The sequence below is a fragment of the Penicillium soppii genome, assembly GCF_028829465.1.
Source record: "Penicillium soppii strain IBT 18220 chromosome Unknown utg000006l, whole genome shotgun sequence".
Classification (NCBI taxonomy): Eukaryota; Fungi; Ascomycota; class Eurotiomycetes; order Eurotiales; family Aspergillaceae; genus Penicillium; species Penicillium soppii.
The window spans coordinates 396,928-421,021 of NW_026643236.1; the positions used below are offsets into that span (position 1 = coordinate 396,928).

The 24,094-nt window shown below is 45.7% G+C and overlaps 12 protein-coding genes across 12 annotated transcripts; 4 read left to right on the forward strand and 8 right to left on the reverse strand.

Moving 5' to 3' along the window:
* Nucleotides 1-362: 362 nt before the first annotated feature.
* On the reverse strand, nt 363-1,028 carry N7529_007514 (ankyrin repeat domain-containing protein; the record flags this gene model as incomplete). The annotated part of the gene is made up of 2 exons (XM_057243041.1): nt 363-639; nt 928-1,028. The coding sequence occupies 2 exons, from the start codon at nt 1,026-1,028 to the stop codon at nt 363-365; spliced, it is 378 nt and encodes a 125-aa protein (XP_057094579.1).
* Nucleotides 1,029-1,687: 659 nt separating this feature from the next.
* On the reverse strand, nt 1,688-2,045 carry N7529_007515 (uncharacterized protein; the record flags this gene model as incomplete). The annotated part of the gene is made up of 2 exons (XM_057243042.1): nt 1,688-1,911; nt 1,967-2,045. The coding sequence occupies 2 exons, from the start codon at nt 2,043-2,045 to the stop codon at nt 1,688-1,690; spliced, it is 303 nt and encodes a 100-aa protein (XP_057094580.1).
* Nucleotides 2,046-3,320: 1,275 nt separating this feature from the next.
* N7529_007516 (lactate 2-monooxygenase) lies at nt 3,321-4,683 on the reverse strand (the record flags this gene model as incomplete). The annotated part of the gene is made up of 4 exons (XM_057243043.1): nt 3,321-3,658; nt 3,711-4,353; nt 4,403-4,424; nt 4,475-4,683. The coding sequence occupies 4 exons, from the start codon at nt 4,681-4,683 to the stop codon at nt 3,321-3,323; spliced, it is 1,212 nt and encodes a 403-aa protein (XP_057094581.1).
* Nucleotides 4,684-5,062: 379 nt separating this feature from the next.
* On the reverse strand, nt 5,063-6,583 carry N7529_007517 (uncharacterized protein; the record flags this gene model as incomplete). The annotated part of the gene is made up of 2 exons (XM_057243044.1): nt 5,063-6,055; nt 6,101-6,583. 2 exons carry the CDS (start codon nt 6,581-6,583, stop codon nt 5,063-5,065), a joined length of 1,476 nt encoding a protein of 491 aa, XP_057094582.1.
* Nucleotides 6,584-7,166: 583 nt separating this feature from the next.
* On the reverse strand, nt 7,167-8,099 carry N7529_007518 (WD40 repeat domain-containing protein; the record flags this gene model as incomplete). Its single annotated transcript, XM_057243045.1, has 1 exon — nt 7,167-8,099. One exon carries the CDS (start codon nt 8,097-8,099, stop codon nt 7,167-7,169), a length of 933 nt encoding a protein of 310 aa, XP_057094583.1.
* Nucleotides 8,100-10,634: 2,535 nt separating this feature from the next.
* Nucleotides 10,635-11,060, forward strand: N7529_007519 (uncharacterized protein; the record flags this gene model as incomplete). Its single annotated transcript, XM_057243046.1, has 2 exons — nt 10,635-10,665; nt 10,711-11,060. 2 exons carry the CDS (start codon nt 10,635-10,637, stop codon nt 11,058-11,060), a joined length of 381 nt encoding a protein of 126 aa, XP_057094584.1.
* Nucleotides 11,061-11,764: 704 nt separating this feature from the next.
* Nucleotides 11,765-12,115, forward strand: N7529_007520 (uncharacterized protein; the record flags this gene model as incomplete). The annotated part of the gene is made up of 2 exons (XM_057243047.1): nt 11,765-11,858; nt 11,892-12,115. 2 exons carry the CDS (start codon nt 11,765-11,767, stop codon nt 12,113-12,115), a joined length of 318 nt encoding a protein of 105 aa, XP_057094585.1.
* Nucleotides 12,116-12,772: 657 nt separating this feature from the next.
* Nucleotides 12,773-13,790, forward strand: N7529_007521 (aromatic alcohol reductase; the record flags this gene model as incomplete). The annotated part of the gene is made up of 3 exons (XM_057243048.1): nt 12,773-12,808; nt 12,859-13,109; nt 13,172-13,790. 3 exons carry the CDS (start codon nt 12,773-12,775, stop codon nt 13,788-13,790), a joined length of 906 nt encoding a protein of 301 aa, XP_057094586.1.
* A 1,969-nt stretch (nt 13,791-15,759) lies between these two features.
* Nucleotides 15,760-16,714, forward strand: N7529_007522 (glutathione S-transferase family protein; the record flags this gene model as incomplete). The annotated part of the gene is made up of 4 exons (XM_057243049.1): nt 15,760-15,810; nt 15,861-16,020; nt 16,080-16,313; nt 16,392-16,714. 4 exons carry the CDS (start codon nt 15,760-15,762, stop codon nt 16,712-16,714), a joined length of 768 nt encoding a protein of 255 aa, XP_057094587.1.
* A 355-nt stretch (nt 16,715-17,069) lies between these two features.
* On the reverse strand, nt 17,070-18,484 carry N7529_007523 (uncharacterized protein; the record flags this gene model as incomplete). The annotated part of the gene is made up of 2 exons (XM_057243050.1): nt 17,070-17,339; nt 18,284-18,484. The coding sequence occupies 2 exons, from the start codon at nt 18,482-18,484 to the stop codon at nt 17,070-17,072; spliced, it is 471 nt and encodes a 156-aa protein (XP_057094588.1).
* A 29-nt stretch (nt 18,485-18,513) lies between these two features.
* Nucleotides 18,514-19,093, reverse strand: N7529_007524 (uncharacterized protein; the record flags this gene model as incomplete). The annotated part of the gene is given in 3 exon segments (XM_057243051.1): nt 18,514-18,668; nt 18,682-18,933; nt 19,006-19,093. The coding sequence occupies 3 exon segments, from the start codon at nt 19,091-19,093 to the stop codon at nt 18,514-18,516; spliced, it is 495 nt and encodes a 164-aa protein (XP_057094589.1).
* Nucleotides 19,094-20,132: 1,039 nt separating this feature from the next.
* Nucleotides 20,133-22,820, reverse strand: N7529_007525 (OPT family oligopeptide transporter; the record flags this gene model as incomplete). Its single annotated transcript, XM_057243052.1, has 7 exons — nt 20,133-20,471; nt 20,531-20,998; nt 21,058-21,321; nt 21,373-21,654; nt 21,716-21,832; nt 21,887-22,450; nt 22,518-22,820. The coding sequence occupies 7 exons, from the start codon at nt 22,818-22,820 to the stop codon at nt 20,133-20,135; spliced, it is 2,337 nt and encodes a 778-aa protein (XP_057094590.1).
* Nucleotides 22,821-24,094: the final 1,274 nt, after the last annotated feature.

A 24,094-nucleotide genomic window follows, 5' to 3' on the forward strand; every position in this document is an offset into this window, starting at 1 on the left:
TATTGATATACTGATGTTTCGTCATGTTTTGTCGAAAGTTGATGATGGCAAATGTCCAAGTTCCTGGAAATCACCCTTTTCACATGTGATCTGATCAACCACGTAATTACTTGTGCTGATTCAAATGCCACTACACACAACAGTAGTAGCACAAAGAACTGACCGTATTGAGACTATTTGGCTTCGTTCTCAATAGTTTCATACAAGTCTCCTCCTTTTTTTATTCCAATGGATAGTTCTCGTCCGCATACTTTCTTTCTGTTCCTGATGTTTCCTCCCCAAGCTTGGCTCCAGTGCTAACGGATAGTTTCAGACATTCGTTAGTCCCAGTTGCCACATTATGCGGCAATGATTGCAGGCATCTAGCAATCCGGAGTTTTCTGCTTCATTGCTTCCAGCACTAGGTTCATGATGCTTTTGTGCCCCATTAGTTCCACCCTCCACAGCGGCGTGTGCCCATCGTCATCCTTCGCGTCCGGATCGACCCCGGTTTCGAGAAGATATTTAAAAATCACCTCATGCCTGACCTCCGCGGCCCATCCTAGTGGCGTGCGCCCATTGTCATCCTTCGCGTCCGGGTCCACCCTGGCGTAGAGAAGTCGATTGATAACGGCCTCATGTCTATTCTCATCGTCTAAACTTAAGGGCGTTTGTTGTTGGTTGTCTCTTTGGTCTGGAAAGACACGTATTTTTCTTGACAAGAGCTCAATTATTTCGTCAGAACCTGCTTGTGATGCATATGATAACGGTGTCATGCAATGGATGTCTTTTGTATTTGGGTAGATTCCCTAGTCAGTTAATTCTTTGACGACGCTGACCCTCCGATTTCGTGCCGCGTAGAACAATGGCTTTTTTCCGACTGTGTCTTGAAAATCCGCCTCGCCATGTAATTCGAGCCAAGTAAGAACCATTTTGGCCCATCCATACCTCGTCGCCATGCAACGGGCTTCTCCTTTCGTTTTGCTATCTATCCTAGATGGTAGACGGGTGAGAATAACAAGTGCTGTGAGCAAGTTCTTCTCCTCCATCGCAGCGAGAAGACCAGCACCAGTAAAATCATGCTGTGGAACTTCATTTTTAACGGCAATATAACGATCAATGACCTCGCATGTAGCCTTGCATACAGATACCGATTTGTTAGTCCTCTGTTCACCGAGCGAGGACAATCCGTTTTGGCTGAACGACCTTGTGGTCTCACTCTCATTCGCTAAGACACGCCAATATAGCCCGCCCCGAGCAATTTTTGCCTGATTTGCAAGCTCGTGATCCCCGCTTGTTTTGGTCACATTCGTACACAAACTTTGAGACTAAGTGTAGATTCTCCATGCCTATCTAAGCGCGCTTTCTTCTCTTTCCCACTCCTTCTCTTTGCGTTTGTGATTTGCGATGGAAGACACGTGTAATAATTCCCACTTTTATAGAGCTCACACACACCATGGCTTGTCTAGATATATAGCTTGCCTCCGTATTGCCTGCACCTTCTTGCGCTTTACCGATGAAGGCACGTAGCGATGGGGTCCTACGCACGCGAATGGCAGAGACGACTCCTGTGAGAATACCCATTAGCGCTATTGTAAAAATGAAATAGTCGATTGGCCGTACACTCTCACTGAGGTACTATTTCGTGATCTATTAACCAAAGAGGGATAGAAATGGCGCCAGATCCGTCGCGAGATTGTTTGAAAAGTCATTCCAGCCGCTCGCGCAAGCCACAGAAAGAGCGATGAGAATCGTAAACAGAACATGCGTAAAAATTCCGAGTCCGTGCAAGTGCATAGTTCGACGGAGTCGCATGACCAGACTTTTGCTTTTCAACACCAGCGGCTCTTTCGCTGTGTTGTGAATAAGAAGGGCTGAACGATTGCAGTTGTGCCAAGGATAGCCTAGGTGCATAATGATTGCTAGGAGTACCTAGAGCTGTGTTCTTATTCGCTATAACAGTAGTTCCAATCGGATGCGAACTTACCAGGCTTTTCCAGTTTCAATATCTGCAAAGGGTGTTGATCGCCGACATGTCGGCGAAGTGCATCGCCAAACACAACCATGCAGAATTTTTCAGTCGATGTGCCAATTATACTCGCGCGGTCAGGGTTGCGGATCGATTTAAGATTTCCTGTCCTTCAAGTGGGGAGAGAAGTGCAAGATAGATCGACACGGGACTACTACTACCGATTAGGATGGTTCCCCACGGATGCGGGCCGTGACCCACCAATCTTATTTCAGCAGTCAGGTCCGGTGCCACCTGGGCTATCCATACTACATAGTACGTATATCTACAAAGGTACTATGTACGTATGTACGGAGAACTCCGTACAAGGGTCTGAAGTGGTATGTTTCATAGTTCCGTGTGTTCATTTCTTAGGGTATGGGAGGAGGATCAGAGTGGTCTGAGCCTCATTGCTCCTACGTGACGGGCATAATCCAGCCTCTCATCGCTCAAGTCTGCGAAGCCCTTCTGTCCTTTAAGAAAATGCTGAGAAACCAGCGGGGCGTTGTTCGACCGCTGGATTCTAACCAACTTCAATTTTGTGTCGGCGTTTCCGCTCACAATTGCAAACTATGCTCCCTCAACCATGCCGAAATGTGCATACAACACACATGATTGGTTTGGTCAAAGTGCTAGATTTATGATCAGTGGCATCCTTTTGGTGAATTTTGAAAGGCATTCTCAAGCTCCAGCCACAGCAGGGTGAAACCGGGTGGACACTGCTGCGGAGTGCCACACCAGGTGACTGGTCGCCAAGAGATTGAGAGAATGTGGTCAGAAACCAATCCTTTGGGGGACCAGCTCTACCTGCCAGTCATTCCATAGCTAAGAACAGCAATAAAAATGCTCCCTCCACGTCGTCGTTCCGCAGGACGCTGTCACTGCAGAAGTAAATTATACTTTTTCAACCATCCAACGTATCTTCCATGCTAATCGATCATGAAGCCACCAACATTTTCGGTGGCAAGGTGCACTCGGTGGCAAGAGCTAAGCAACGGCAGAGCAGGGTGAGGGAAAGCAGCGCGGATTACGCTCGAGGACTCGAAGAACCACACAAGACCGGCCGGTTCGCGCCAGCGTTAAAGGGGGTGGCGAGGCTCAATAATCCGAATTAATAGCAAAAATACCGCACCAGCAGAGCGTGCATGAGAAAGAAAGAGCTGAAGGGTGATAAGCAGCAAGAAGTTGAAGCGGCGAGTCTATATAGAAACACGCACCCGTGGATGGTGAAGCTAAGGAGTAGGGTGACACCTAAACCTAAAATAACGCACTAAGCCGCGTTGCGTAACTTCCCCTCACCCAAAAGTACGGAGTACAATTCCTCAACTTGCAACTACATCATTGCCTTCACGTCTCCTCCGTACTGCACTTTGCGAATCTGACTTCGGTTGCAATCTTCAACTGTCCGGATTCCCGATAGGCCCATGTTTTGCCACAAATCCGCTAAAAGTCCCTTGAGCACTTGTCTGGCCCCTTCTCGGCCCTGAATACTCAGCCCGTAAATTACCGGCCGACCAACCAGGACCGCCTTGGCTCCCAGACACAATGCCTTGATCACATCTGAGCCCGTCCGAACCCCAGAGTCAAAAAGAACTGTCATTTTGTCTCCGACTGTATCGACGATCTCCGGAAGCACATCCAACGAACCAATCGCACCATCTACTTGTCGGCCTGGACAAAGATGAGCAAAAACAAAAACAAACGCTTGTTTTGGGATACTTACCACCATGATTAGACACCACAATGCCATCACAGCCAGCTTTCAGTGCCAACCTCGCATCCTCCACATGCTGAATGCCCTTCAAAACAATTGGCCCCTCCCAATTCTCCCTCAAAAACGCCAAATCTTCCCATGAATGCGGCGCCCCAGCAAAAATATCTCCGATCCATGCCCTCGAAGCACCAAGCACATCGTCCTCCACACTTGATCCAGTCTCTTTCTCAAACTTCGCCCGGAACACAGGATCACTAAACCCAACCTGATTTCCCACCCCCTTGATAAAAGGTACATAAGCATTATCCAGGTCCGCCGGCCGCCAAGCAAGCGACCACGTATCCAGCGTAACAACGAGAACCGAGAACCCGTTTTCTCTTGCGCGCTTCAGCAACGAAAGTGTGACACTGTTGTCCCGCGGCCAGTAGAGCTGATACCAGCGCTTGCCGTCCTTGTTGGCAGCCGCGACGTCCTCGATTGAGCTCGTGCTTGCCGTGCTCATTGTATACGGAACGCCGACCTCACCGCATACTTCGGCCAGGCCGGTTTCTTTGTCTTCGTGGAAGATGCCCTGCACGCCGACCGGGGCCATGATAAGGGGGTTATCGTATTTCTGGCCGAAGAGCTCGACGGAGACGTCTTGCGCGGGTGTCTGGTTGGTGTCAGTATCGGATGTAGCTCTGTAGGTTGCCTGGACGTACGTTTCGCATCATGCGCGGAATCCTAGAAACTAGGTTAAATAGTGTTGGTGGTACGGGTGGGATATGGCTTACAGTTTCCACTGCCGGAAGGCCAGTCGATTGCTGTCCATGGTGGCTTTCTCGCCCGCTCCGCCGGCGACATAGTTGAACGAGCAGATGCCGAGAGACTCTCGAGCTTGTTCTTCTAGCTGGCGGGGGTCTGTAGTCACGCCGGGCAAAATGCCCATCAGCGCGCCCTTGCCATAAATTTCCGTTTGATAGCTGCCGTAGTTATCAGACATGATTGTGGTTGTATCTGTCCAGTTGCCCCTCACTGATTCTTAAATTTTCCAGAGTCTCTTTTCATCTGACTACAATTTGATTGTAGTTAAATTGCCCTCGGAAATATCCATGAATCATGCCCACTTGGTCCCTAGAGTTTGAATCAAGAAATGGCAGCGAAGAGGAATATAAGCTATGCAGACTTCCGAGGTAGGGTAGACTGATATGCGGGGGTGTCGAGTGGGCCGAGGTTCGATCGCCAAGGATAGCTAGTTCAGCTCGTCCATCTATGAAATTCATTCTGGTCAATGGTATTATTGCTAGCTTCATATAGGCCTTTACAGGTCTTTCTCCGAACTTTAAAAATGATAATACTCGACCAATTTACGGACCACATACTTAACCAGCAGCAAAGCTACTCCTCGCTCTAAGCCACTCCCCATACCTCCACAAAACAACAGGCACCGGGAATCCCAAAACAACAGCGACAAGCGCAAGCAGTGTATTCCCCCAGCTAAAGTCCAGCCTCTGATACATCGCTGGACCAAAAAGCGGAAACCCAAACCCGGTCAACCCGCGAAGAATATAAACCGCACCCGTGGCACTAGCCGCATATAACGTAAAAGCCTCATATAGATAAGCCGTGGTACACTGGAACAGAACCATAGCGGCAGCCGCGAAAAGTGCAATCCCCAAATCAGGTACAATCCAATGCACGACTGCCTGAGCGGCCCAGCCGTACCAGAGTAAGCCGACCGGGGCGAGTATGGAAGCTGGGAACATGAGGACGACGCGATACTCTGGTTTCCCGATGTTATTATTTTTGCTCTTGAGGGTTTTGTAGATTGGGTCTGCGAGGAACCCGCACACTTGCGAGCCGAAGAAATACCCGATTCCCAGGGCGAGGTAGTGCAGGCTTGCGGGGCCGATTGGTTGGTGGTATTTTTCTTGCCAGAGGGTTGGGAAAGTTGAGAGGACGAGGTACATTAGGCCGTAGAGGTAAGCGTAGAAGAGGGCAAGAAGCTGGACGATTGGTTGGATTTGGAGGAGGTTGAAGGGTCGGAGGAGGGAGTTGCGGTATAGCTGGCTGAGGGTTTGGTCTGGGTTCTCGTAGGGTGTTTTCAGTAGATGATTGTTTGGGAGTCGCTTTTTTCTTCTTGCTAAGATGATTGGCGGGTATGTCTCTTTCATAACGATTAACCCGAGGACGATCAAGGCCCCGTCGAAGATGGACGTAGCCCAGAATGCCCAGCGCCACGTTGTATATTGAGTGATGAACCCGCCTACCACGGCACCGACGGAGGGACCGAAGACAGGCCCAAGATTGTAAATGGCGATGACCCAGCCGCGTTCCTCTTTGGCGAAGCAGTCGCTGATAATACCCGCGCCGACCTATTGGGTGAGATCGTGATATTACCAGAGAGGAAATAAACTTACTACAAGGCCACCGGCACCCCCAAAGCCGGCGAGTAGTCGAAATGCAAGCAATTGAGCTTTGTTGCGAGCGAACCCACATACCAGGTTGAAGAGCAGGTAAAAAGAATTTCCGAAATGCAGGACAGCGACTCTGCCAAATATCTCGCTCAATGGGCCTAATAAGAGAGGTCCGAGACAGTAAGTCAGAACAAAGGTTGAAAGAACAAGGACAGCTTCTAAAGAGCTGCCCATCTGCAGCTCATTGCTGATGGTGCTTAACTCGGGGGCCACGATAGACGAAGATAGTGGCATGAGAAACACTGATAATGAGACTACCAGTGTGATAGACCATTTTCTGGCGCTGGACCAATTGAGGGGATTTTCATTATCATTTTCTGAGAACGTTATGATCGAGGATTTTTGGTTTATGTCGGCCTTTTCGTCAATTCCCGTGGATGAGAAGTTGTGATTGAGTTCATATAGTTTGGTGTTGTTCTGGCTCATGATGCTAGCTTGAGCGAAGAAAATTCATGTACGTAGGTTAGCTAAAGATAATTCGGAACATGTTTTTTGAGTCATAGTTGTAGGTATTCAGAGTCATGTCAATCCTTGCCTATCTGGATGAACAGCGTAGTCGCCATAATGCACTAACACAAAAGTGTAAGTATTTTCGACACCTGAGCAGAAAGACATCGCTCATGTTCTGTTGAAGGCTTTGGGGTGAGTCATACTAAATCCTTGCCCAGCTGGGCGTGACAAAAGTACATGGCGGATGGGGTCGCTTTCATCAATAGCTCTTCCCGTGTTTCGGGATGGTGCATAAGAGGAAGCAGGCTAGGTGAGTAGTGTCAAGAACAAGGGTGCATTAGTGGCGGAGGGATCTTGGCCCGCCTTTAGTCATTCCAACCCGGTCCTCATAATAGGTTAATAGATAAGTTTGATTGTCAAGATTTTTTCTGAGTAATTTTTTACTAATTGCAAATTATTATAATTAAGAGCAAGAACGTTGGTGGGTATCTCAAACAGAAAACAAACGCAGCACATCAAGAGCGACCTTCTAAAACATCCCAAGGTCCACCACAACCAATCACACCGATCTCCATATCTTGATAGTCATATCATCAGACGTATAGACCACCATACTGCCATCATTTTCCACAATGATAGCCCGAACCCAACCAGAATAACCGGTAACAACACTGACACAGGAAACCTCCAACGGCGAACCAGATTGTACAGCCCACAACCGGATAGTCAGATCATCCGCCGCGGTTGCCATCATGCGACCATCATCCGAGAATGCAATAGTTCGCAAAGGACCCGAGTGCCCCTTGAGAACGCCTAGCAAATCGCCCGAAGTCGTATCCCAAATGCGCAGCGTTTTGTCCTGCGATCCAGATACGAGCAGCTTCCCATCCCGAGAAAAGCAAACGACCCGAATCGAAGAGTCATGGCCACCCAAAGAAAGAATTTCCTTTCCGGAAGTTGTATCCCAGAGCCGAACTGAATTATCATCCGAAGCTGAAGCAAGAGTTTTCCCATTAGGCGAAAAAGCCACAGAGCGCACCCAACCAGAGTGACCGTCGAGGATTTTGAGTAGCGACCCTTCAGCCGCATTCCACAATCTGACGGAAAAATCATCCGAAGCAGACGCAAGGGTTTTCCCATCCGGGGAAAACTCCACAGCACGCACTTTGCCCGTGTGGCCCTGGAGCGTGCGGTAAGTGAAGCCGGTATTGGCATCTCTGATGCGAACGGTCATATCATCAGAAGCGGTAGCCAGCAGACGGCCAGTGGGGGAGAAACGCACAGCACGAACCCAGTTTGAGTGGCCGTTATCTTTAGCCGGGCCGCGCTGGAGACCGGTATTGGCGTTCCAGAGACGGATGGTCATGTCATTTGAGACGGAGGCGAGTTCGCCATTGCGAGAAGGAGTGACGTCCCAGATCCAGCCAGTGTGGCCGTCAAGGGTCTTGGATGCGACTAGGTTCCCATGAGTGGGAACGGTGAGACCTGACATGGCGGGATTTTTCTGGGTGGTTGAAAGTGCGAGATCTGGAGTAAAATGTTTGGAGAAGATTCCAGAGAGCAGTGGGAAGAATAGAGTAGCAAATTCAGGGGATTGACACTCTGTAGAACGCGTGAAGGATTTCTCATAGTGAGATTGAGGTCACAGAGCGGTCAGCATTGCATTGCGAGGGGTAAACAAGTAAAAAGTCCCATGAAGAATAGTATTCTACTGAAAGACACTAAGATAGATCCTGACTTTTGCTGTATGGCCTCCAACATGGAAATGAAAGCAAGTGGTAGCAAATGGTAGCTCATTGGCAAAAAAATGACAGCGGGATTTCCAACTTAGATGCTTAGGTAAGCTGGCTAGACCCGCCCATGGAGGGATCGGCTGACCTGCAGTACTTTATAGATTTTTTCGATGCTATTCCATTGCCTAGTTGCATAACTATATAATTATTTATTATGTACTTTTGGTCTTTATGGCCAAACTTGATTTCAATATCAGCCTCCCAAAACCCTGTCAAGGTCATATCTTACTATTGACTTTCACGGGTTTATTTCCTAATCCGGCTTCTAGATAATGTGTAATCATTACATATACACAATGAGATGAATACAATCCCTTCTACACAACAGGATGTGTGCATACAACGTACGTATGTATATATAGGCAGGCGCCAAAGTGTAACACCTTGGCAGGCGAGGGTTTCACTTAAGCTATCGCCGTTTTCATGAGAGCGCTTAGACTTCCAACATTAGGCTTCTAGATTATATATCAGCACAAATGCCAGTTTTAGCGAGGCGCTGAGGTTATTTATGTATATGATTATCCACGGTACACAAATGCCTATTGAGTCTTACCTAGGTACCATTTGTTGAGTGGCACGGACATCTAATTCGTGAGGAATTCTAATAATTTAGATCATTACTAACTATACTTTACACAGTCATAAGTATGTGAGGATTTATACTATAATAACGCGTTTGTTGATACTTATCATTCCCCTTATTTTCCAGAACTTCTTATCTTATTGAAAAAAATGCGGGTGGTTTATAGGCTTTGAACCATAGTGGTGTGCTTTATCTATTTATGATATTGCTTTTTCTCCCTTTATAACGTCGGCTCGAGCCGACAATCTCGAACAAAAAGCAAGCATGTTTGATTACCTATACCCATTAATTGCTATGAGAATATTCTTTTCATCGATTACCTTAGTACTGCTCGGGTTCTTTTGCCCTCTCTATATTTCCTGTTTCTATATGACGTCATAGCAAATCGCATCAGAAAAGTGATCAAATAGCTAGATCTTATATTGGAATAGTAGGATGCTAAACCAAACTAAAAATTTGATATATTGCAGAAAGTTTAGAGGCATATTCCTACATAATCGAGGCTCTTCACAACTAACACTAACCCGCCTCCTAATTCTACTTCTTAACCCTTAACTCTGTTTCGTCGGGAAGTTTATCATACTATGCATTATATTGGAAAAAAATAGATATATACAAACAACAGAATAAGAAAAATAAATAGGCGTGTCCTAGCAGCCCAAAGCGCATTCCCTCTCTCTCCATTGAGTCTATCGCATCTTTATGGACCTTTCCTTTTCGTGCCACCATGTTGCCCACTAACCCGTGGCATCCAGGATTGCCACATGGCGACATTTCAATGCGTGGTACCTGTTGCTGTAAACTATCTGATGCGTTAGAGAATGTGTTGATGAGCATTCAGGCAAGAATGCCATCTCTCCACACGCCGCCCCCGTCCTCGTCAAAAGAGGCAAGAACTCGCTGTATGCAAACCATCAGCTATCTGCCTATGCATCTCATTCATTTATTCTATAGGCGTTTTGCTTCTCTTCATAGTTGAGTTGACCCATATGAGGCTTAATAGTTATCTAAAAGCACGAAACATAAAAAACACCTCGTCCAGTGTTACCAACATTGAATGGTTACGTCGATTAAGTACTTCCATGTAGCTAGGAGTAATGAAATTATATCGTGCACATCCATGGATGTAGTACAAAAGTTTGTTAATGTACGTACCTAGGTATTCGGTGACATAATATTGACGGTATTGAGAAGTTGATCTTGGAATCTCCAGGCCAAAATTTCTGGGTCAGTTTTTGTAAATCCTGAGTCGCAACCTATACCGCCGCTCATTCCTCTGGTTTGTTTGCTCCTTTAACCTCCTTCAAAAAAACCACTTAGTTTTATTTCACTAGCATGACTGAAGCGCAAGGTCAGCCTCATGCCTTTCTTCGGTCCCTCTTTCAATAAGCTGATGACCTTGAGCCTGACTTCCTTTCTCTTGAGATCCTCCAAGTACTCGGAATCCAAGCATTTGAAGTGGCCTTAGATCCGGATAAATGCGTAACTCTCTAATTTAACCCGTCCATCTTTGGACCTCACCCAAATATATTTTAGGCCTTCGATTTGGGTTTCTACTTGTAGGTTGCTAGTCTCTGGATTCTGAACAGCAGTCTATTGTTTTACTTTCATATCGCGTCTTTCGCATTAGGCAGAATTTCACTCAGCCAATATGGAGAATCTGATGTACCCCGCTAAAGCTTGTTATTTTCAATAGCAAATTGAGTCATCTGGTTTAGCTTTCACAGACAACGAAAAACGGGCGAAGCGCTTTGCAAAACTGATGACGTTTATTCAGACTTCCATTACCGATGCCAAGGACAATATAGCCTACACCGAGAAACTTACAGCTTCTGTCGTTAAACAAATTGAAGTAGGCCTCAAACGTGAAGGTCAGCATAACATTGGGGACTTGCTGAACACTCTTGACACTGCTTGGGCCAATGATGCGAAGGAAAATTATGAACAAGTTTTAGACATTTGCAAAGACCACAGTAACTTCCTGGGGCCAGAAGTAGCAACATCTGCGCTCATTGCATCTATCACAGGGACAATCGGGCTTTCCGGTAGATTCTTCTGCCACCTTCATTTTCCTTGAAATATACGACCAAACAAAAGGAGATTGTTGACATTTATTGATAGCAAAATTTACCGAAATTTTCCCATACGGAACAGCAATGATTTCTTGCAAGCTTGTTGGCCGAGCCATTGTGGAATTCTCGAGAACTAGTAAGGCTTTCCTAGGATGGATCTTGTGGGCCTTTGATGGTGTCAATGTTAACTATTATGATCAAATTTTGCTTCGAACTTGCGACTGTTGAAGTATTGCAAGAACCTATCGCCTATCACACCTTTCAGAACACCTACTGGATTGAAGGTTTTGAAAGTTCTCAGATGGGGCGGCGCATCGATCGGGGTTGCTTCGCTATTGTTAGATGTAGGAATCGCGATATATACAGATATCGCTGGTGTAGAGAATCGGGCTGCTTTGCAAATTCGTTACTGATCCTCTACCTAGGTATCTCTCCTACTGACCATACTTTCTAATCTCATCAAAGACCTATGTATGCGAACATTCACTGTCCGCTTTGTGGAGTGTCTGCATTCGATATATCGGCATACGCTCGCAATTTTCAAGCGCCTAGTGATCAAGCAAAATTACTACAAAAGGCGTCTCGACGGGGAGAAGATTACCCAGGAGGATTATGACAAAAAGGTTTAACGGCCGGTGAAGAACACTATCAAAGAAATGAAAATGTACACTTGGTTCATAGTGGCAAATTTTTCTGTTGGACGATGCTAATGAAGATCGTAGGACTCTACGGAGGTCGAATCGGCTATGTGTGGAATGACCTTGAGGAGTTAGACGAATCGCTCAAGGCATTCACGGATGATGGTCCTTCGAAATCCGCTCTACAATGATCCTGAGATGACGGCAAAATTAGACCGCAAATCGACCAAGCAGTGGAAGAGAAACTGGAAGCAAAGCTCGAAGATGAATTGCACACTAAATCTGCTTCATCGGATCCCTCGGACTTTGTTCCTGAGGATGAGAATGGATTCGAGTATGCCGAGAGCTTGGAATACCATGGGTCCGAGACTGATGACGAGGAAAGTGAGATTGAGAGCGCGACTGATAGTGATAATGAGTAAGTGTGGGAGTAGGTGAGAATGCGAGTACGAATGAAACAACTTGACAGACTACTTCATTGTAGAGAAAGAAATGTATTCCCCTCTCCCTTAGCAAAACCAGCAACAATATACTCTTCGCATTTATCTATCAAACAGGGTGTTAGGTGAATTTCCAGAGGAGGCTCACTATTTATCAGTCATTTAGAATTGCCTACAAATTGCCAGAAATGGGATAACAAAAAGCAGAGTTTTTATCTATTTCTATTAGCTTGTTTAAAATTATTCTCGACAAATGGAACCAGAAGAGTATCGAAATTTTGACTGATCAATCTTTGGCCACCGGATCCACTTGTCTGGGGCCGGGCTTGAGATCATAGTCCGGCCATTTTTGGGGGATGTGGAAGCTAGCGAGTCATGTACACCGAAGAATGGTCAGACGGCCGGAGATACGAACAAATCCGAAATTTCTTATAGTGACGTCCTCGGTCTCCGGCAAGTCTGCTCTAGATCCCTAGACAAAGCCGATTAAGCCGATCACTTGATCGTTATGTATCTATCTACTTAGGAGTATTCTGATGTTAAATAGAGATCATTTGCTGTAGTTCTTGATTCTCACTCGGTACATTCCATTGAATATTTTCATTAATGCCACCTGCAACAAATCCTACCAAAAACATAATGTCTCTTATAGTCAAGAATGTGGCTATTGCCGGAGTAAGCCCATAACAAATAACGCTAAATTATCCAATTTAACAAGCTGTTAGGCCAGTGGAAATGTCGGAGCCCGGGTACTTGATGCATTACTCAATATTGGGTTCAATGTCACGGTGCTCAGTCGCATGTCCAAAGCCTTCCCGACCGGTGCCTACGTGAAAGTCGTTGACTTTAACTCGGCGGAGTCACTATCTGCTGCTGTTGCTGGACAGGATGCAGTTATAGATACGACTTTCTCACTCGATGTGGAAACGCCACTTCGACTTATTGACGCAGCGGTCCACAGTGGAGTTTATCGCTTGTTCGTAAGGCCGTCAATTTCTAATAATTTTGATTGGCTAACACCCTCTTTCCACAAACCAGTATCACCAGCGACTTTGGGCTCGATCCTGACTTACCAGGTGTCCATGATATGCCCATTTTCGGTCGAAAGAAGGCTTCCTATGAGGCCGTGAAGAGATATGCGGCTCAGAATCGCCTGACATACACGGTAGTAGCGTGTGGTGCCTTCCTTGACTGGGGTCTTTCCTCTGGTTTTGCGGGGTTGGACTTGGAAGGTAAACAAGCTTCCATATTTGGTGATGGAAACAACGTTGTTCCATGGACGACATTGAACGATGTTGGCATAGCAACTGCAAATGTGCTTATACATCCACACGAAACTCTGAACCGTCCGGTCTATGTTCACACTGTGTTCATGTCGCAAAATCAAGTTCTCGATGAAGCAAAAAAAGGATTGGGGAAGGAGGGGTGGAATACTACCTATAACGACATGGATTCTCTTTTGGAAAAAGCGTTGGCGGATCTCCAGGCTGGCAGAATTAGTGCGTCGGTTTTTGAAGTACAGATCCAGTACTGCCTCGCTACCAAGAGACTTGCACACCCCTGGGCAAGAGATGATAATTCCCTTTTGGGATTGAAAGAATGGGATTCGGATAAGGTGAAGGAGCTTATTCAGTCGATTGCCCACAAAACAGCGTGAAGTAAGGTCACATTCTCAACTGAGCAATGCTTTCTGCAAATTAAAAAGGCCAATTCAGCACGGCATACTACAAAGGTATATAACTAGACCTCAGGATCCAATGCCTTATTATAGCCTTGTCATAGATCGTCGCAAATGTATATCTCTGTCATGCCTAGTGCCCCGTGTCGGAAGCGCATCCGGCATGATAGGAAACTGAAATACCGTAGTATATGATTTGATCAGTTTTCATATAATCGCAAAGAGGATGCAAAGGTATTATTTAACCTGTTCTTCATCTCCATATGAATTTGAAATCACTTGGGTCAGTCCCGCATTTGTCTTCTGCATCAAGATTTCGTGATACGTTAGGTATGGTTCGTTTCGGTCATTTGCGATCGCTGGTTCATCTAATTGTATCAGTTTCATTAGATCGGTTGTTCTGTGGAGAAGTGGTAAAGCGCACGGGAAACCATCTGTAATATACTCAACCACAGGCAACGGACCACTTATAGCAAGAATCAACTCAATGTATAAATTGGCTTCGACAAATCTCGCAGTGGACGCATTCTGATTGTCCTTTTCTCCATTGATAAGTTCTATCGAGATACTCATGAGGAAGCCCAAAGTACTTCTTATAGCGAGTGATGTCAACATCTAAGGCCGATTGGTTCAGGAAGCTCGTGAAGCCAATGCGACTACCAGAATCTGCTGGGGGTTATAGTTCCCGATATTATACATATTCCGTAGATACGACGGAGTTATTGAACTTTCACATGGAATAGCTGCTGACGTCCAGGTCTCCCTCTCCCATTTAGAGAGCGTGCGGTGGCGATTCAAGTGATATGTGTACCCGGCGATCTCCTTGCTTTTGGCGAAAAAAGATAGTGGGCATTGACAATCCACATAGTCTTCCAGGTGATCCGGAATGGAATATTGGATAGTACGAAGGGTCTCAAATGAACTATGGTAATATGCAAAGGTGGTGCTCAACAATTCGTTGGCTGTTCCAACTTCGGTGTAAAAATTAGAACACTGCCTGTCTGTGAGGCTAATGTGATGTTGAAATTTTCAAGCCAACCAATTATTGGGATAGCATCGGCGATCGGAAATAGTGTATTCACTTCCTCGCGGTCAAGATAGTGGCCATATTGAGGACTACCAGGAGTGGAAATATTCTTCAAAGGGGCTCGAGATTGTCGAAATTTTGACGAGAGAGCACAATAGAAAATACAAAAGAGTTTTCTAGGGGAGCATCTCGACGATACTGCCAGTCCCCTAGGACATTATGCAAGGTCCCGTGAGTCGCACTTAATGCTAGCTGAAGATGAGCGAAAATTGCCAGGGATATTAGAAAACAGGTGATCATCTTCCAGGTAGGATAGAAGGTAGCAGATGCAAAAAGACAGCAGATGGTGAATGATTTTGACTGTCAATTATATAACTTGACGTCTATGATTTTGAATACACATTTTTGAGATGGAATTACCTAGACACGTTTCAAGCCGTAATCTTTGATCCCAATATTTGCGACTTAGGTGTCGGATGAAACCCTATTGCATATCCGCCCCGCCCTTAAGACGGGATAGTCCCGCCGCCAAACTAGCCAACACTAGTGCTTAAAATATCTTTACTACAGTAACAGGCCTGCCTACGATTCGGGTAAAGCACACCATATCAAATTAGTTCCACTAGGATTAAATGTTACCATCGATTTAGCGCCGTCGGAATCCGTTTCGCATCAGCGCTGATAGTCAAGCTTTCCAAAGGTTGCTCCGGAGGTTGACTCAAAGTCAAGGTCTGTCGTTAGATTGATCTCGATCTAATTGGTTAGATTGTCGCAAGCAATGAGTCATAATCAGAACCAAGATAAGTACTAGCTCAGTAGCCGCTTTTGACTCCACCTACCTCTACCGCAACGAAATGATAAATTTGGTAACAATCCATCTATTACGACGTACATTCACCCTGTCTAGCCAACTACTGCAGGATGTTGAAATTTTACACGGATGAAACCCCCGAAGTGGTCCAACATGCCCCGGTATGAAAACTTGAAGTTATCTAACTTTGCATATAAGCTAATAATGAAAGGGGCTGCATCTTATCACATGCTCCACCCCTAATGGCAAGAAGGTCCAGATCTTTCTGGAGGAGTTGAAAGATATTTATGGACTGGAGTGGACAACCTCTCTGATAGATATCGACACTGATGAACAGAAGGAGCCATGGTTCCTAAAGCTTAACCCGAACGGTATGAACATGACTAGGAGAGCTTGACTTCATATTATCTTACCAAACATAAATTTATAGGTAGAATCCCTGTTCTTGTTGACAATATAAGCAAGCCGCCGTTCCCCATATTCGAATCATCAGCAGAGCTACTGTATCTCCTTGATACGGTGGATAAGGACCATCACTTCGGCTTCTCTGATCCCAAAGAACAGTCTCAATTGATTCAGTGGCTTATCTTCTGGCATGCCTCGGGTCAGCCTAGCCAAGGCCAACTTAATCACTTTGGAAGATTTGCTCCAATACAGATCCCTTGTATGTGGACCTTTCCTATGACTATGCATTATCACGGGTATTATAGGGCAAACGTCCGATTAATCAATTAATTCTTAGATGCGGTCGAGAAATTCAAGGCCGAAACACTACGGGTCTACAATGTGCTCGAGCTCCACCTTTCTGGAGGCCTAAACGGCCAACCTCGAGCATATCTAGCTGGAAATGGGTTTGGCAAATTCAGTGTTGCTGATATTAATGCGTATCCTTGGGTACGCGCATGGAAAAGAAGTACTGTATCAGAAAAGGAGATGGCCCAATATACGCACTTGAAGGAATGGATAGAACGAATTGGGTCTAGACCAGCTGTACAGAGGGGAGTGAGCGATGTATACGATGAAGAAGTTCACCCTGAGTTACTTGTTAGTACTATTCATAAATAGATTATTCGGTTATAGATACAATCACTGACAATTGATGCTTTTCAAAATGGATGAAACTGTAAGATAATGGTAACGGAGCTTTTTTCATAAGAAAGTCGGGCTAAGATCAAGCTTTCTGGATGGATCTGGATATTTTGGCAGATAAGAGCGATGAAAAGCTAGACTTTGCCGTAGTGATCCAATCAGTGGATGGACTGACTATAGGGAAGGGTGCGTTTTACACTAAGCCCTATTAGGCCATCACATGAGAGCCAGATGTACAGTGGTGTATCATAAGTATTTGACCTCGAGTACTTCGGCCCCTAGGACCCACTTTTTAATACTGCCAGCAGAAACCTCCGAAATCCAGTTCAATTTAATAGCTAGTATGCCACCCTCCATATTTAATAACATCAGCCACCCTATGAGGCATAGTCTCTGATAGGTGCTTAAATATCTCAATATCTAGGCCTTCCCATGCTTCCTGCGCAGTTTCCAGTAAAAGATCTTTTGTAGATTCGTTATTTGGCAGGTGCATAAGCTCAGGATGACGCTTCAAAATTTCGGCTTTTAGTAGCGACCATAGGTTTTCAATTGGATTTAAATCAGGCGAGTAGGGGGGCCACTCCATAATCTCGCATTCAAGCTCATTAAGAGTAGGGGCTTGTTAAAAACACCCCCCTTCGGCTCAGAACACCCCCCCTGCCCCATTCTGCCTGATCCCTCAGGCATGGATTCTTTCTGCCAAACCTACTTTTTTCTGCCAGGTTTAACTGCAGGTTTGAATTCTGATTTACATAGTAAAAAATGCATCTTTATAGTCACAATTTTATGCGTATTTCTGCAATTTCAATACTGTCTATTCATACATAACCTACATAACCTTTATTAATTCATAAAACATTAGCACCCTCGGCGCCCTCACTATCTCCCTGACCACGACCTCGCCTACCACCTCGCTTACTAGTTTGCTTATCACCTTCCTGCGCAGCTCGCTTTGTGCCCCCACCTACTCCCCGACCACGACCACGACCCCGACCACGACTGTCTTCCTGCGCGAGTGCATACTCAAACGAAGATGGGTCTCGATGGACTGAGCGCTCATACTGGGTGATCCGATTGGTTGTGGCAGTAGTGGTAGCGGCTGGGTTGGCAAATCAGGGTCCGGCTGGGTCTCCAGAATGATCTCCGGCTCGCGCTCGGCATTAGACTTGGACTCCGAGTCCATAAGGTAGTCAAAGCCTAGAGAGGCCATATTGAAGAGATAGATGTGCTTGAAAAAACGAAACAAACGCGAAGAAAATGGTGTAAAGGTTGATGGAGAAAGGTAAGAATTCATAGTGCAAACTTGAATGCTCTTAACATTGTTTTCATCTCTTTACTCTATGCTAAAATGTAGTGCTAAAAGGTACATGATTTTATTAGGCATTTATATAGTAAAAGGAGGTACCCTTAGGTATGGTGCATTTGTATAGAGATGATCAGAAAAGCGGTCAGGAAAGCGGTCATGTGAAGCCAGAATTTTCAGGCAGGGGGGTGTTCTGAGCCGAAGGGGGGTGTTTTTAACAAGCCCCTAAGAGTATCCCGTACGATATATGCAGTATGAACGGGCGCGTTATCTTGCTGAAAAATAGCATTACGATCAATGCTATTAAGTAGCGTAGGTAAGATACGCCGATATAACTCTTCGATGGTACGTGAAGAAACACCCCCTCTTCTAGATGTAGGATCTCCGAAGAGTGGAATTAGGCCTGATCGACGTGGTAGGCTAGAGAAAGCAGCCCAAAACATCTGCTTAATTTGCTTCCCTCGCGCCGGAATCATTTAAACATGGGAGTCTTCATTTGAATGCTGAAAAAGCTGGTCTTTCGGACGTGTAAACGTCCATTCTTACCGCTGGCCGATTCCACGTTCAACTGTGTATTCGTCGGACCAATAAACGCGGGCCTAATCTGTAGATGTAAAGTGCTGATATCTTAAGGCCTAACGTAGGCGCTTTTCGGCATGTAAAGGTGTTAAACTAGGTCGCTGCATCTTTCGCCACTTTCGAAGGCCCATTTCATAGGTAAGACGCCAAATTGCCATTCGTTTAACCTTGAAATCGACTTGAGCGAGTAGATCTTCGACTAAAATTGGCGGGGTTTGCTGTTTAGTATCGTATATATGATCACGATCCTCTTCAGTAAGCTTCCTTAGGGCGCCTGAGTGTGGAAGGCTTTGCTGTTTTTGACGCTTTGCCTCTTGAGTAAGCGTATATTAAATAATTGAGCGTGGAATGTCGGGAAAGCGCATCTTCTTAATAGTGGTCGCACCCCAGCCATTTGTAGTATTTAATTCACAGATCTTAGCCCTAGTAAGGCAGTCAAGCTCTGGATCTCTCTTCCCACGTATTGGAGGCATAATAAGGTAAGAAAATGCTGTTACGCGTTGAAATATAACGTATACATCAGCGCGTTCAACGCGAGGCAGCATGCATACTAATAAAGTAGGCGGTATATAGAGCGGTCAAACCACCCGAAGTACCGGAGGTCAAATACTTATATACACCACTGTACCTTGTTTTTTTAAATGGTAATCCTGTATATTACAGATGGTTTCCCGTGCGCTTTACCAAAGGGAAAGCCAAGAAGTGGCAGAGGAATCAGGTAGCTGTGTACTTTTAAAGTTAAGTAGTTATAGAAACTTACTCTATAATATAAATACAATCTCTTAGCCGAATCCATTTCGCCGATACTTATGTTCCTCCGTCTATATATTCTCCGACTTTAAATAATTACGTCCTATATTAGAAGCGGTAGGAGATCTAATCTATAAGGAAAAGCGCCGATAAAAAAATCGAGAATTATAGCGGGGGTTTAGTAAGTTAATATACGGAACTGATAGACTCTCATCCCCTCTCTATTTATCACTATCCACAGAAGGACTTTCAAACCAAGTAGGCGTGGTAGACACGCTGTTAGTACCATTAACTCTAGTACATGGGAATATCATCCCCTGGCGAAGCAGGGCCATCTTATGTTAAGAAGAACATAGAGACATTCACAGTCTCAACCCAGAATGATGTTGATCATGCCGCCATGTCCAGCTCAGAGTCCGTCAATATAGATTGTGTTATCCCACACCTGGATCCGCAAAACGCGTATCTACGAAAATCCCTCTTCACCTTCGTACCCACAGAAAAAATCCCTCAAGGATGCGATCCCCAAATGGTTTTTCCACACAGTATAATAGTGACTGACCAGGAGCGCGGTATTCCGCACTGTATAGTAAACAAGCCTTTAAAATCATGCGGTTACCGCGCGGCATAGGCTCGAAGACTACAAATGGGAATTATTCATGTGATAAATAACATTCATGACTCTATTTACTACTGAACGACAAAATGGAATCCTATCCATCACCAGCTCTTGCTTGCTGATTCAACTCCAACATACTCAGTCTAGTCTGATGTTGGACACCAATCATAGTTTCCATTCACATTATTTCCCCACCACGAGGGGAAAGAATGTGCCGGTCCACCGGCGCCAAAGACCGCGAAGGATAGAATGAAGAGAACTGTCAGACTCGCGCCGTCAAAGGCACCCGTGATCAAATATGAGTAGTCTCTGAAGATACGTGGGCGGTAATTTCGAAGGTAGTACTGGACATAGAAGCCGCCAAAGATCCAAGTAGCAAGCACACATGTCTGGCTTTGGTTATAAGGGATAAAACCGGCGTATTGAATGAATTGGGGCATGTTGATTTCTGAGAGGTCAAATTTGCCAATTTTGGGTATGAACTAAGGGACGGGGAGTCAGCTTCTTAGAGACAGCATTGTAGGGACGGGGGACAACATACCTGGTAGATAATACGATGAACAACGACAACCGCTGCACCGACAACGATACCGATTGGCACAGCGCCATATGGAGTGCCGATCTTGTAAATATAAGGCGCGAGAGCCCAAGAGGCCGCGTTAGTATTGAAGGATTGAACGGTAGCGCCGCTCCACGAGGAGTTCCCGTTTCCATCTACAAGCAGGGCTCGGTTGCTAGTCACGATGGATATCATGACAGCGTAATTGATGAAACCACCAAGAATAGTGCCGTAAATCTGGGTAACGAACATGATTAAAGGCGGAATCTTGAGGTACTCTCCCATCTTCAAGTCATTGGAAAGGTTGACACAGTTTGTAATGACGTTATGCGACCAAGCGGCAAAGTACATATTGCCGATGGGGCGCCCAGGAAGCATCAAACCCGCAAACATCTTTGAAATATTGTTTGTGGCAATGCCATTACCGTACCGAGAGTATAGGATAGTACTCTATAACGAGAGCTTGGTTAGAGCTATTCGACAAAAATGTTGGTTGTTGGGAAACTCACGAAAGGGGAAATGACGATTCCAACCAGTAGAGAGACAACATACGCCCAAGCTGGAAGGGTGATGTTCTCTTTGAGAACAACGATGAGGCCCAAGACGAAGCTGATGACGAGTACCAAAACGTACCACCACCATGACACTTCTTTGTAATGCTTAGCCATGTGAGCATGGTGCCGATCGTCGAATCTACCCTCCCTTGCGCTTTGATAAGCCCGCTTGATATCTTTGCCCCAGAAAAGAAAGCAATGAACGATAAGAGCACCAATCTAGAAAGACAAATTAGTTTATCAAGCCAAAACGGGGCTGGAGTCACGTACTGCAGCGTTCGCCATAAACAACGCGAATGCGAACGTTCCAGTAAGCTTGGGCAAGCCAAAATTGGCCAAGGCTGTTTCATCTAGTACACCACCGGGGAACACTTCATTAATGGGATACGCCGTACCATTGCTCATAAGCATTCTTGTGGACATGAAAGGAAGCGATCGCGAGTTCCACCCATTGCCATAATAGATACCTAGCATTGCAATAAAACAGGTGAAGAGACCCAAGGCTTGATGAACTTGCAGTTTCAGTGGCAGGGAGGTTTGGAAAGAGGTGAGCTATCTTTGTCAGTCTACCTATTCAGGCCCGTGAATGCGTCATTCGAGTGTACCAACTCACATATTGCCAGTCCAAAGAAATCGAGAAAAGGCCAAGACCCTCGTTATTTGTGGCTCCACCAAAGAGGTTGGTAAGGACTGCAGCCTTGCTACCAGTTGCCTTTTGAGCAGCCAAACACTAAACGGTTGATGTTAGGAGTTTGTTTTGGAGACAAGGCTAGAGAGAACCTACCGGTATAGAAACAGAGTTAAGCCAGGGGAAGATGTAGGCCGGAATGATCTCATACAGTGACATGCCACTAAAGGCATACCAGAAGTATCTCAGTGGCTTAGAGTTTTTTACCTGCTGCCAGTGAAGTCCTTGGAGTGTCTTCACGGTAGGCAGAGTACTCCAGTAGACAGCCTCAGAGTGCCAGACAGCAATGGGACGCAACAGTCCACAGAGGCCGTACCCGAATAGGCCGATAGAGATCATACTCAAGATGATGGTGGTTGCGCTTATTTTAAGGTCATAGTAGAGCTCTTGTGCCGCAAATACTGTCGAAGTTGTAGAGGCATTTGAGGCTGAAGTGGCTGTAATCGCACAAATCGCGTGCTCTTTTAGACCCCACGGCCCATAGTTCACAAATTTGATGACTTTGATCCACCAAGGAAGGCTGCTACCCTGACCTCGCTTTGCTCTCCAGCGAGCCTCAAATTTCTCACCACGCGGAAGGAGTTTAGCCCAGGCATTACCAACAAAGTAGGAGATGAGGACAATGAAGGTTCCCTGGATCGTGACCAAGGTAGGTTTGAACTAGTAACGTATGTGTGAGATATAGACACAGAGGGCGGACAACCGTTTTGGGAAATGCAAAACTTACTTGGTAGATCTGGTTCATTACGGCCTGGAAGCAAGCAAGGCCGGATGCTAGCACAATGCTCCGAAATGTCAAAACTGGATCAAAGTCATCTCGCAGTGGTAAAAGATGGATAGCAGCATCAGCTCCGGTTATTATAATGGCATTTCCACTGTCACCATCATTGTCGTCTGCAACATCGTCCGCTGTTACGGTGTTTCCATCTTTGCCGGCAAGCACAGTAATACCGCTCTTCTCATCGAAGACCTCCTGCTTGGACATCGAGATCTCACCCTCCACCGGCGACTCAGATGAAATCGGTGACATTGCTGATGAACTCCACTTATCTTCCCAGATCGCGAAGATCGCTTGTCACACTGCTAAACCAAAATAAAAACAATCCTAGGGCCTGCGCGGTTCTTATAATCTTATCCTCCCACAAAGCCATGATTATTGGGCCTGTCTGGTTGGTCAATTTATGATACCATGTCGCACGAAAATGAGCCACCACGCTTCCGGGAGCTAGAACAGGTCTCTGGTCACCATGCCTAAAGTAGCGCATGGTGCGTTTAGTCTAAAAAGGTACAGGGGCGACAACAAGAAAGGTAACATTTTTGCCGTCCAACACCATGGCCCCACCGAAGCTCGGGCCTGCTTAACCTTAACGCTGCGCAATCTCCAAATTGGATGATAATGTCCTCGCTTAGAGACCCCTGCATAGAAGTGGCAATACCTTTATGGTAGAATCAATTAATGTTCGGTCGCTATATCCAATATTACCCCCTCGTTATTCAAAATCACTCAATGCCGGCATTTGTTTCCCACAAAAAGGTTGTTGGTATGCTATCGCGCTAACCGCTGACGCCATCTTGTGGCGTCTGTTGTTAAAATTACCCCGGCACTTTTCGCCTTGCTCGCGGAGCTCCGAGCCTTTTTCTGTTCTCATTTCTCCCCGAACGGGTTAGGCAATCGCCCCCGACCTTGAGGCAAGCAGAAATTTTCAACGAACAAAGAAGGGTAGAATAAGAGCAGACTTGAGATCCAATCACTATGTGGAATTAGGTTTACCATTATTGTCCGAACGGAGTACGCATCTCATGCCTTAGCATGAACGACTAAGGCATGAACGATAACCATTTAAAGTAGAATGTAATAAGTACCACGAACCTATATCACAGGCCCATTTGGGTAACATGAACGATCGGTATCCCGACGGAACAAATGCGCCACACCAGATAGACATAGCAAATATACTGACATGTGCCAATTTGTCCCTGCTTACTACTTAATTGCTTTTCATTCGCTTTGGTGTTCTGAAAGTTTCCCTTTGGCATAGATAGCGGGGAGGTTCCAGATTCGCCATACTTACACTGTAACCCTCCCTGCATCAGATGGGACTCTGCGAGACCTAGATTAGCTAGGCTTCGGTTGCTGATTTTCAATCGCACAAATCTCCACCAATGCCGGTCGAACTGATTCTAAGTTGAGACTACATCAAGTTCGCTACTGGGAATACAATTTCTCAAAATTTAAGTGCTATGATCCGACGCCAACTGCAAAAAACGAGCGGGAGTCTGAAAATCAATGCGAGTGGCCGTGGT